The sequence below is a fragment of the Mesoplodon mirus genome (genome assembly GCF_964341445.2).
Source record: "Mesoplodon mirus genome assembly, chromosome: 14".
Taxonomy (NCBI): Eukaryota; Metazoa; Chordata; class Mammalia; order Artiodactyla; family Ziphiidae; genus Mesoplodon; species Mesoplodon mirus.
In genome coordinates, this window is record NC_138990.1 from 46,155,413 (window position 1) to 46,168,511 (window position 13,099).

General features: G+C 39.9%; 1 protein-coding gene across 4 annotated transcripts in view; it reads left to right on the plus strand.

The window, feature by feature from the left end:
* ZNF512 (zinc finger protein 512) overlaps nucleotides 1–13,099 on the plus strand; it is a 35,249-nt gene that overhangs the window by 365 nt on the left and 21,785 nt on the right. Inside the window, exons 2-6 of one of the 4 annotated variants that reach the window (XM_082642574.1) lie at nucleotides 276–334; nucleotides 10,454–10,641; nucleotides 11,450–11,545; nucleotides 12,151–12,234; nucleotides 12,893–13,017. In XM_082642574.1, coding sequence (XP_082498700.1) covers nucleotides 276–334; nucleotides 10,454–10,641; nucleotides 11,450–11,545; nucleotides 12,151–12,234; nucleotides 12,893–13,017 — 552 coding nt within the window. The remainder of the gene's footprint in view (nucleotides 1–275; nucleotides 335–10,453; nucleotides 10,642–11,449; nucleotides 11,546–12,150; nucleotides 12,235–12,892; nucleotides 13,018–13,099) is intronic. The other 3 variants (XM_082642571.1, XM_082642572.1, XM_082642573.1) reach the window with 3 other exon arrangements.

A 13,099-nucleotide genomic window follows, 5' to 3' on the forward strand; every position in this document is an offset into this window, starting at 1 on the left:
CCTCCCATATCCGTTGTCCTCGCTTTCTGTCTCCCTTTTAGAGCCTCTTTCTAGGACAGGGCTTTGAGAATGGGGGAGATGAAGGCTCTAGTGTTGTCACCTGCCTCGACCCCGTAGGAAGATAGGGCGGCACATTTTTCGTAAAAAGTCTTGCCTTCTTCCGTTTGAGGGAGTAGCCCCGGGAGAGCTTCATTGCTTGGCACAGGGGGATTCGTCTTTTTGTGGTCAAGGTTCAGAGGCCCCTAGCATTTACTCATGTGCTTGCAATTTGCTAGACCCCGGGACCCACATCCTTTAAGCAGCAGAGGAGCACGAGGATCGTGGGAGCTAAGAAGTAAGTGAGGTTTTGTGCGATCCATTTATAATTGTGTCGCCAGCGCTGTCCAATAGAACTTCCCGTGATGATGAAAATGTTGTGTATCCGCACTGTCCAGTACTGTAGCCACTAGCCACGTATGACTGCTGAGCGCTTGAAATGTGGCTTACGTCAATGAGGAGCTGAATTTTAAATTGTATTTTAATTAACTTAAATAGCCACCTGTGACTAGTGGCCACCTGATTAGACAGTGCAGGTCTAATCCTAGTGTGGAGGAGGAAAAGTTCGCTTGCAAAAAAAAAAAGTACGAATTATAATAAAAATGGAATGTGTGACTCAGTATAGCCCTGCATTTCTTTAGACATCAAATATGTACTCATGAATACATTGATGAACTTGGGAAGGACTGATAAAAGTGACTGTAAGAAATGCTTATATTTCAAACTACTTGGCTTCAAGACTGGTTTATTATATTGTTTACTGAATGTGCTAAGCTTTTCCATATCTGTTAATACAAAAAGGTTCTGGTTAATGAGATACTCATTGGAAGGGATTAAGTCACGTATACAGTATTTACTAAATATCTGCTTTGTGCCAGCTCTGTGGTAGGTTAGATACACAGACATGAAAAACACACAACTAACAGCCTAACCTATGTAGGCAAGGAGATCCGCACAATACAGTGTAATGAAATGTTTTTAAACAGGAATTTAGTATAGCCTTTGGGGAAGGGGAGTGATATTTGGAAGGGAAGGGTTGCCAGAGCCAATCACTCCTAAACAGACTTGAAAGTCAAGGAATAATACAGTTAGCCAGAAGGAAAAGGGTTTTGTTTTGTTTTTTTTGTTTTTTGTTTTTGTTTTTCAGAAGAAAGAACAGAATGTGAATGGGTAAAAGGATTTAATGGAATAGCAAGTGGGTAATTGTTCAGAAATGTGAAGATTAATGGGCCCTGACCTATTAATCAGAATCAGAATCATTGGGGTTAGGGCATCAGAATCCTTATTTTATTTTATTTTTTTGCGGCACGCGGGCCTCTCACTGTTGTGGCCTCTCCCGTTGCGGAGCACAGGCTCAGGACACGCAGGCTCAGCGGCCATGGCTCACGGGCCGAGCCGCTCCGCGGCATGTGGGATCTTCCCGGACCGGGGCACGAACCCGTGTTCCCTGCATCGGCAGGCGGACTCTCAGCGCCACCAGGGAAGCCCCAGAATCCTTATTTTTAACTGGACTCCTAGGGACATTGTGAAGTTTGAGAATCCTCCATGAGAAATGAGACTAGAAGAGAGTAGAAGATGAAACCGTGGAAAACATCAGTATTTAAGGGTTGGGTGGAATAAAAAAAGGCTGCAAAGGGTCCTGAGGTGAACGTCAAATACTTTCCTAATGAAATCTAAATATGTGCACCTAGGGAGTGAACTAGGGGCTCTTAAAAATTCTTGGTAGATCAGAAAGGAGTTGAAAATAGGTTCAACTTCTCATCTTTGTAATCAGAAGCCGAGACTGAAAGACAGTACCACACACACCAGGTTATTTTAAAGTCACTACAATTATGATAGTTACTGTATGAGCCAAAAGCTTTTTCTTGTCATATTTCTGGAAAGAGAAGTTTGAGATTCATCTGTTTTTTTGTTTTGTTTTGTTTTGTTTTTTGCGGTACGCGGGCCTCTCACTGCTGTGGCTTCTCCCGTTGCGGAGCACAGGCTCCGGACGCGCAGGCTCAGCGGCCATGGCTCACGGGCCCAGCCGCTCCGCGGCATGTGGGATCTTCCCGGACCGGGGCACGAACCTGTGTCCCCTGCCCCGGCAGGCGGACTCTCAACCACTGCGCCACCAGGGAAGCCCAATGTGGTTTTTACCAAATAATCAAATACCCTGAGTTGATAGGTAGTGTAAAATACTTGAGAATTGTTTTTGTTGAGTCCTTTAAAAATAAAAGAGAGCTGGAGGGAGGGATTCCCTATCCACGTTGACTTAATCCCCAAGATGTTAAAACTGTTGATTTTTTTCCACTATACTCGTGCTTATTCATGAGCAGGGAGGTCAGTATATCCGAGTCCTACATTGACAGCAAAGAAATTTCTTTGAGGACAGTTTCCTAAGAGGAGTCAGATGGGACTTGACTCTTAATGGCCTGTGGGTACTATCAAGTCTTTCTAGTAGAGATTGTTCCCATTGTTTAGGATGGTGGGTTTTGGCCCTAGAGGACTGCCAGTTCCCACTAAAATTTTTTTTTAGACCTTCATTGAGGTATAATTGAAGTACAATAGACTGCATATATTTATACAATAAGTATATCGTATACATATATAGCTATATGTATACAGTATCTTCATCTTTGACATATGTAAGTACCCATGAAACTGTCACCACCATCAAGATAACATATTCATCTCTCCCAAAAGTTTTTTCACGTCCCTTTGCAATTCATTCCTCCCTCCATTCCTGTCCCCAGACACCCCCTGACCTGTTTTCTGTCACTGTACAGTGGTTTGCATGTTCTAGGATTTTCTATAAATGAAATCAGACATTGTGTCCTCTTTTTGCATGATTTCTTTCACTCAGAATAATGATTTTGAATGAAGAACGTTGCTAAACAGAATTCCATTATGGATATAACATAGTTTGTTTAGCCATCTATCTTGAGGGACATTTGGGTTATTCTCAGTGTGGAGGTATTACAGTAAAACTGCTGTGAACATTCATGGACAAGTCTCTGTGTGGAAAAATATTTTTGTTTCTTTTGATAAATACTTAACACAGTATTTATTTATTAAGATGGAATTTACCATCTAAGGTTGATCGGGTCCTATGTCAGGAGTATGTTTAACTTTTTAAGAAATTGTCAGTCTTCCAAATTGGCGGTATTACTTTACATTCCTACCAGCAATGTAGGAGAGTAAGTCTCTTAATTTTAGCTAATTTAATGGGTGTATAATTGTGTTTCATTGTGGTTTTAATGAGCAGTTTCCTGATGAATAATGCTGTAAAACATCTGTTCATGTGCTTCTTGGCCATTCCTGTATCTTTTTTTGTCAAGTGTGTTGATGTCTTTTGCCACCCAAAAAGAAAACAAATTGTGTTTTGTCTCACCATTAAATTGTATAATTTAATTAAAAAAAATATTTTCTGAACACAGTTCTTTTGTTACATGTGTCTTGAATATTTCCTCTTCAGTGGTTTGCATTTCATTTTCTTAATGGTGTCTTTTGAAGAGCCAAAGTTTTAAATTTATCATTAAAAATAATAAAAATCTTATCATTTTTTCCTTTTATGTTTCATGCTATTTGTATTCTATTTAAGAAAACTTTGCCATCCCTAATTGCAGAGATTTTTTCCTTTGCTTTCTTCCAGAAGTTTTATAGGTTTTACATTCAGGTCTATGGCTCATTTAGAGTTAGTTTTTGTGTATGGTGTGTTATAAGGGTCAATATTAATGTCTTTCCATGTGTATATCCAGTTGTTGAAAAGACTCTCCTTTCCCTGTTCAGTTGCCTTGGCATCTTTGTTAAAAATCAGTTGAACATGTATAGGTGTGGGTCTGTTTCTGGACTTTCATTATTCTCTTCCATCAATGTGTATGTCTGTCTTTTTGCCAGTACTAAACTGTTTTGATACTGTAGCATTAGAGTAAGTCCTGAAATCAGGTAAGGTAAGTCATCTAACTTTGTTGTTTTTTTCAAGATTGTTTCAGCTATTTTATTTTCTTGGCCTCTTTTTTTTTCCTTGGCCTTTTGATATAAATTCTACAATCAGTTTGTTATTTCTATAAAAAGAAGCATGCTGGAGTATTGATTGGTGTATGTATTGAATCTATAGGTGGATTTAGGGAGAATTGCCATTTTAACAATATTGAATTTTCTGATTTATGAGCATGTTATGTTTTTCCATTTATTTAGGTCTTCTTCAATTTCTCTCACCAGTGTGTTGTAGTTTTCATTGTAAAATTCTTGAATGGCTTTTGTTAGATTTGTTTCTAGGTTCCTAGATTTGTTCCTAGGTTCCTGTGTTTTTTGTTACTGTAAATGCTATTATTTTTATAAGTTCATCTTCTAGTTGCTTGTTGCTAGTAGCTAAGAATACACTTTTAAAAAAAATATTTCATTTATTTATTTGGTTGTGCTGGGTCTTAGTTGCTGCAGGCGAGCTCCTTTGTTGCGGTTCACCGGCTCCTTAGTTGCAGCACATGGGCTCGTTAGTTGCAGCCGGTGGGCTCCTTAGTTGTGTCATGTGAACTCTTAGTTGCAGCATGCACGTGGGATCTAGTTCCCTGACCAGGGGTCAAACCCGGGCCCCCTGCATTGGGAGGGCGGAGTCTTGACCACTGCGCCACCAGGGAAGTCCCACAATTGATTTTTGTATTTTAGCCTTGTATCCTGTCACGTGCTAAATTCGTTTTTAAAAAATTAATAAATTAATTAATTTATTTTTGGGCTGTGTTGGGTCTTCATTGCTGCGCTCGGGCTTTCTCTGGTTGCGGCGAGCGGGGGCTACTCTTCATTGTGGTGTGTGGGCTTCTCATTGTGGTGGCTTCTCTTGTTGCGGAGCGCCGGCTCTAGGGCACGCAGGCTTCAGTAGTTGTGGCACGTGAGCTCAGTAGTTGTGGCTTGTGGGCTCTAGAGCACAGGCTCGGTAGTTGTAGCGCACGGGCTTAGTTGCTCCGTGGCATGTGGGATCTTCCTGCACCAGGGATTGAACCTGTGTCCCCTGCACTGGCACGCAGACTCTTAACCACTGCACCACCAGGGAAGTCCCTCAATTCATTTTTTTTTTTTAAGATGTTGGGGGTAGGAGTTTATTAATTAATTTATTTTTGCTGTGTTGGGCCTTTGTTTCTGTGCGAGGGCTTTCTCTAGTTGTGGCAAGTGGAAGCCACTCTTCATCGCGGTGCGCGGGGCTCTCACTATCTCAGCCTCTCTTGTTGCGGAGCACAGGCTCCAGACGCGCAGGCTCAGTAGATGTGGCTCACGGGCCCAGTTGCTCCGCGGCATGTGGGATCTTCCCAGACCAGGGCTCGAACCCGTGTCCCCTGCATTAGCAGGCAGATTCTCAACCACTGCGCCACCAGGGAAGCCCCCCTCAATTCATTTTTAATTCTAGTAATTATTTCATATATTTTCTGAGATGATCTTTGTAAACAAACTGAATAAAATCTGTTAAAAAAATCTGCAAGTAGGGGCAGTTTTACTTTTTTCCTTCTGATCTTTATGCCTCCAGTTTCTTCTTATGTCAGTTTGGTAAGTTGTATTTTTTAAGAAATGTGTTCATCTTAATTTGTCAGTTTTTTTGGCATAAAGTTTTTCGAAGTATTCTCATTATTTTAATGTCTGTATGATGTATAATAATAACCCCTCTTTCATTTCTGACATTGGTTATTTGTGGTATCTTTGGTATCTTTTTTTCTTGATCAGTCTAGCCACAGTGTTGTCAATTTTGTGATCTTTTCAAAGAACCAGATTTTCTGTAAAGTCTGTTTCCTAATTTGTGAATTTCTCCTTTTTATTATGTTGTTCCTTCTGTTTCTTTGGGCTTGCTTTGCTCTTCTTTTTAAGGTACCTTAAGATGAAATCTTAACTCATTGATTTTAGATCTTCTTTTCTAACATAAGCATTTACAGCTTTAAGTTTCCTTCTAAGTACTGCTTTAGTTGCATCCCACCAATTTTGATATGTATATTTTTGTTGTTATTCACTTAAAATATTTTTGAATTTCCTTTGTGATTTCATTTTTTTTTTTTTTTTTTTCTTTTTGCGGTATGCGGGCCTCTCACTGCTGCGGCCTCCCCCGTTGCGGAGCACAGGCTCCGGACGCGCAGGCCCAGCGCCCACGGCCCACGGGCCCAGCCGCTCCGCGGCACATGGGATCCTCCCAGACCGGGGCACGAACCCGTATCCCCTGCATCGGCAGGCGGACTCTCAACCACTGCGCCACCAGGGAGGCCCTGTGATTTCATTTTTGACCCATGAATTATTTAGAATTGGATTCTTTAATTGCCAGATTTATTTTTTTTTATTTTAGATACCTTGCTATTCTTGATTTCTAATTTAATTCTGATGTGGTCAGAGAACACATGTATGATTTTCATCTTTTTAAGTTTAAAGTTTATAGCCCAGTATACGATCTATCTTGTGAATGCACAGTGTGCTCTTGAAAAGAAAGTATATCCCGTAGTGTTGGATGTAGTGTTCTATAAATGTCAACTACAGCAAGGTGGCTAATAGTGTAGTTCAGATCTTCTGTGTGTTTACTCAATTTTTGTCTAGTCTGTCAGTTCCTAAGAGGAGGAGGACTTAAAATTTCTGGTAAGATTGTGGAATTGTCTACTTTTCTTTTTCTATCAGTTCTGCTTTGTGTGCTTTGAGCCTCTATTGTTAGACACATGCAGTGAGTAATTATGTCTTCCTGATGATTTGTCATTTTAATTATTATGAAGTGTCCCTTTTTATCTCTGGTAATACTCTGTCTTGAAGTCTATTTTATCTGATATTGAAATGGCCACTCCAGGCTTCTTGTGTTTGCTGATGGCATGGTATAATTTTTTCATCTTTTTACTTCCAATCTACATATGTCTGTATATTTAAAGTGTGCCTCTGTAGGCAGCATACACTAGGATATTGCTTTTTTATTTACTCTCTCAGTCTCTGACTTGTAACTGGAGTATGTAGACCATAAACATTTACATTACTTTTTGCATGATTGGATTGAGGTCTACCATGTAATTATTTGTTCTCTCTACTCTGTTTTTCCTCTGTACGTTCTTTTGGATTATTGAAATGTTTAGTGTGCCATTTTAATTTATCTGTTTGATTTTGGCTCGCTCTCCTGCTCCCCCCCACCCTTTTTTTTCCTTTGAGGGGGAGGTTTGGTAGTGGTTGCTCTAGGAATTACAATATATACCTTCCCTTTCATCATCTACTTAGAGTTAAAATACTACCACGTTGCTTACATATAGAAGCCTTAGACCATATAGATTCCTTTAACCCCCTACCTGCTGACCATTAACTTATAGCTGTCATACATATTACATCTACATTTATTGAAAACCTTACCAGAGAATGCTAAAATTTTGCTTTAAAGAGTTTTTAATATTTACCTGGCTGTTTGCCATTTCTCGTGCTCTTTCTTCATTCTTAAAAATCCAGATTTCTCCCTGGTGTCATTTTTCCTTCAGCTGGAATTATTTCCCTTAGCATTTTTCATAGAGCAGTCTGCTGACAACACATTTTCTTAGTTTTTCTTCATCTGAAGAAATATTCCTAAAGGCTATTTTCACTGAATATGGAATTTTGGATTGATAAATCTTTTCTCTCAGGATTTTAAAGATGTTGTGCTGTCTTGGTTTCTGTTGAGAAATTCCCAATCATTTGAATCACTGTTCTCTGTATGTAATATGTGCTTTTTTCCTAGCTGCTTTCTGGATTTTTAAAACCTCTTCAGTTTTAAACAGTTTCATTAAGATATATCTAGGTGTGTTTTTCTATTGAGTGTTCGTTGAGCTCCTTAAATCTGTAAATTTATGTTTTTCATTAAATATGGGGGATTTTTCCACCATTATTTTTTTCAAAAACTTTTCCTCAATCTCTCTTTCCTCTTCTTCTTGGATTACAACTATGCTTAAGTTAGATCTTTTGATATTGACACCACAGGTTGTTGGGGCTCTGTTGACTGTTTTTCAGTCTTTTGTCCTCATTGTTCTTCAGATTGGATAATTTCTATTGATCTGTCTTCAAGTTCATAGATTCTTTCCTCTGCCATCTCCATTCTATTACTAGCCCATCAGTGAGTTTTTATTTTATTTGTTACTTTTCAGTTTTAAAATTAATTTGTTCTTTTTTATGATTTCTATTTTTCTGCTGATAATCCCTACATTTTCCTTCATTTCCAGTGTTTTCCTTTCTAGCATGGAGCATAGTTATAATAGCTGCTTTAAAGGCTTTGATAGTTCCAATATCTGCATCATCTTCCAACATCTGTTTATCATCTGTCCTTTGAGAATTGCTCACATTTTCCTGGTTCTTTGTGAATTGCGTAATTTTGGAATTTATTCTCAAGATTGTGAATGTTATTTGTGTAGACCGTGGGTCTTTTTAGGATCTTCTGGGGATTGTTGCTGTTTTTATTTTAGCAGGTAACCTGTTTAGGTTCAGATCATAAATTCTGTCGTACTTTCTGAAGGCATTGGTTCAGTGGAACTGAAGTTCCATGCTTTTGAGTCTTTTCTATGATGGTTTAGAGCTCAGGGGTTAGTTTTTCGAAGCTTGTTTCAGTTCTCCAAGCTTTTGAGACATTGGTTTGGATCTGTCTCACAGTAGTAGCTCAGGGGTTAGGCTGAGACTTGTGTAGTTTGTTTAAATCTTCTTTCACTTTCAAAGTCTTTGCTAAGCTGGTTTGGGTATGCTCCACACATACATAGCTCAGGCTAAGCTGTGATTTGTGTGGATTTGTACACAGAAATATGAGGTCACCTTCTTTGCCTGTCTCTTCTCCATGATTCCCCCACATTCTCTAGTCTATAGAGACCCCTTTTCCTGGTTTATAAGGCCAGAAAGATGGAGTTTCTATGAGAATTTAGGCTGCCCATGCTGTTCTGTGAGTGGGGGCCACCCGTGTTGCAAAGCTGCGTGTGAGAGAAAAAAAAACTGGGAAACATACCCCATGTGGCTCACTTCTCCCAGTTTTAACTCTTCTCCACAATCCACCTGCTTTTGTTTACTTTTTGAGGTCCAGAGTTTTTAGTTGTAATCAGCAAGAGGAACGGGCCGTAGTGGGTGTATGCCACTGTACCGGAACCAGGACATCTCTGTATTAAACTTGTAATATTGGACCTCATGTACAGAGCTGAGAATCATTTTTCCCTTTTTGTAGCATACTGACTTTGTAAGTCCCTGTTATTTTTTGTTTTCCCTATCCCCACATCCATCCCCTTCCTCCCAGAGACAATCATACTAACAAGTTTGATATTTGTCCTTAAATATTTGTGAGTCCTTATAAAATAGCTAGTGCTGTTTACTTGTGTAATTGTTTTTAATTTACTGAATTGACATTGTACTGTACATCTTGTTCTGTTTTTTTTTTATTGAACAGTATGGTTTTTAGTTACGTTCATATCTCTAGATGTGTAGAAATGGTTTATTGCTTCTAACAGCTACATAATATTCCTTAGCAGGCATCTATCACATTTTACTTTTATTTATTCCTAAGAATGGTCACCTTTGTTACTTCCAACTACCTGCTACCACAAGCCTCTATGTGTAATTGTTACCAACTGTACCTCTAAAGTGTTGTCTTGAATATGTCAGTTTATCATCTCTACTACGAAACCTTAGTTCAAGTTCAAGCTTTCATCATCTCTTATCCATACTATTGCAATAAGCTGCTAACTCTTCTCCTTTCTTTCACTCATCCTCCATGGGTCATCTTTCATACAGCCTCCAGAGTGACATTTCTAAACCATAAATCTAAGGCAGGCCTCACACAGTTAAGTTAGCTGGAAGAGGAATGTCTCAGAGATCCTTGGACTACACTTTGAGAACTGCTGCTCTACCACACTTTGAGCCATCTAGAAGACACTTTGTCACTACTCAGTGATGTTTGTTGACTACATACTGACTGGTCTTAGATTTAGAAATTTGGATCCAGCCATATACCAGACTTCTGGCCCGCTTAACTCAGACAAGATAGCACCCTTCCTTTAGCTATGTATCAAGCCTAAGCAAGAGAGGGTGCCCTGACATCAAGGTGTAGTGGTTACTGTCCCTCTGCCAGAGAAATAGGGAGGCCTGGACATACCTGCTTACAGATCCAGGGGATCTTCTGAAGGGTCATGGAACACCCTATTTCACTACTTTCTTTTCATTGATGGATTTAGGAAGGAATGCCTACTTGGGCTATCGAATGATCATTTATGTGGACTGCTTATGCTTTCTGATTATAGTGAAGTATAATAATCATTATATGTATTGTACTAGGTCAACTATTTTAATTGTTAGAAAATTACAATCTAAATTGTTTTTATTATCAGGCTTCTTTGTTTTTTGCACAGGTAACCAACTTGGTTATCTTCTTATGATGTAATATAAGTAATAGAAACTTTACTCCAGACCCTCCTTTGTGGTATTTATCTTTGTGTCATGTTAGTAGCAGGACCCAGTGCTCCATAAAGGATAATAGTTTCCAGTACACTATCCCTCATGATGACTCCTTAAGCGGCTCGTCATCTGCTTCTTCGTGTGAACCGGTGAGTGATTTTCCAGCCTCCTTCCGAAAGTCTACCTACTGGATGAAGATGAGAAGGATCAAGCCAGCTGCTACTTCCCGTGTTGAAGGTATCAGTATCAGTATCTTATTCCAAAGACAGGGAACTCTCTCAAGTTATATTTGAGGTAGCTGTTGTAAATGGCTCTTAAAATATTAAGTACCACATATGTGTTCCTTATTAGTGGTTGAATTTTTATGTTTATTGTTTTTGGCCGTGCCACTCGGCTTGTGGGATCTTAGTTCCCCAACCAGGGATTGAACCTGGGCCATGGCAGTGAAAGCGCCAAGTCCTAACCAGTGGACCGCCAGGGAAGTCCCCTGAAATTTTTTTTAAGGAGTTAGGCTGTCATATACTCTTAGCTTCATGAAGTGTCCCTCTGTTTCACTGAGTGAAATTCTGCTGATCTTACTCCTCTAGGTGATATGGTATAGCCTTTGCTCTTCATACGAATTGAACTTTCTTTCCTGTTGTTCTAGTTTGATCCTCTGTTGAGGGTTTAGGGGCTAGTGTAAGGATTATTCTAAGTGGAATTTATTAGTGGTTATAGTCTGAAGGGTTCTTAGTAGCCCTTTATCTTGAACAGTTAGCCTCAAATCAGGATCAAACAAATCACACTGCCTGAAGGATCTTATTTTTCATAGGGAACAGTTGATCACTTGGGATGGAGACCAGCACAAAAGGAAAAGGGGAGGTTGAGTCAGTTAATGAAAAGTTATACCAACTTCCCTAAAAATGTTCCAAACACTTCTGTAAGACCCGTGCTTGCTGATAATCTTTCTCTTTGGTGGTATTGTGATCGATGATTTGAAGGGGGGCGTAGATGTTCTCATATAAACCATACTGAGATTTTGTTTTGTTTTCCTATGTTATTTCAGGGTCAGGTGGAGTATCAGCCAAAGGAAAAAGGAAACCCAGACAGGAAGAAGATGAAGACTATCGAGAATTTCCTCAGAAGAAGCATAAGCTTTATGGTAAGGGAGTAACTTTGCTAATTCTTTTTCACTGCGTGCCTGGGCTTTATTCTCTGAAGGTGAAAGGGAGAGGGACCTTAGATTTTGGCCCTTAAGCACTTTTGAGCCCTTTGAATTTTTTGGCAAGGAATGGCCTCCATCCTGCCCTTTTTTTTTTTTTTTTTTTTTAATTTTTGGCTGCGCTGGATCTTTGTTGCGGCGCACGGGCTTCTCTAGTTGTGGCGTGTGGGCTCTCTAGTTGTGGCGCACGGGCTTCTCTGGTTGAGGCTCGCGGGCTCTAGAGCTCGCGGGCTCAGTAGTTGTAGTGCGCGGGCTCTCTAGTTGCAGCGTGTAGGCTTAGTTGCGGTATGTGGGATCTTAGTTCCCTGACCAGCGATTGAACCCGGGCCCCTTGCATTGGGAACACGGAGTCTTCACCACTGGACCACCAGGGAAGTCCCCCCATCCTGCCTTATTTTACCGTTTTCTTCTGTCATGACTTAAGGGAGTCATTTGGTTGAGGGAGTGGGGCCTAGGGTGTTGAGAAGAGGAGGAAAGAGATTTTGGTGCTAGAGAGGGGTCAGCAAAGGTGATGTGTTGGGCTTCAAGTTTCTGTCTTGCGTCAGGGAGGAAGCAACGGCCTAAAACTCAGCCTAATCCCAAAGCCCAGGCTCGTCGTATTCGGAAGGAACCACCAGCTTATGCAGCAGGTATGCTTTCTGTCGGAAGCTTTGTGAGATCTAGTTCTCTCATTCTGTCTTTTTTGTTGTTGTTGGTAAAGGAATGATGTACCAAAGCATTTTTTTAGGGAGGCACTTATTAAGCGCATGGCTTTGGAGGTCAGTCATGTTTGTTCAAGTTTTGGCTCTTCATTAATTTTTTGACCTGCCTCTTAATTTCTGCAAACTTCAGTTTCCTTGTCTCTAAATAGGAATAATAAAGGCAGTCCGAATTGTTATGAAAAATTAAATGGGATAAAAACATTTAACAAAGCCTCAGGCACATAGGAAACGCTTAGCAAACTGATGGTTATATATCTCAGTATCCCATTCTTATATGCTACTATGAAAAATATTACCCATTGACAGTTATACGTCAGTAAAACTGGGAAAAAATTATTGCTCATTTCTTTAAGCCACTGGGCTTTGGAGTGGTTGTTGGATGGTTTTGATCATGGGGAATTGAGTAGGAGTTTCAGAAACTCTTCACTGTCTGGAAAAAATTATTTCTAGAAGTTATATATAGCAAGAGTCTTTCCCCCAGGAAGAGGAAAAGCCACTTTATGATACTTTTCCTAAAATCTGGGATTGTGCTTTTTGTTTCTGGAGCATACTGCAAATTGTAAGTGTTCCTTTCTCTCCTTTGTAGGCAGTTTAGAGGAGCAGTGGTACTTAGAAATTGTGGATAAAGGCAGTGTCTCCTGTCCTACCTGCCAGGCAGTGGGGAGAAAGACCATAGAGGGCTTAAAGAAACACATGGAAAACTGCAAACAGGTTAGATATTTTGTGGCATTTCATAACTGTTATGACTTTTGACCCAAACTTTAAACCTCTGGCACTGTGTTGGATATGCTGA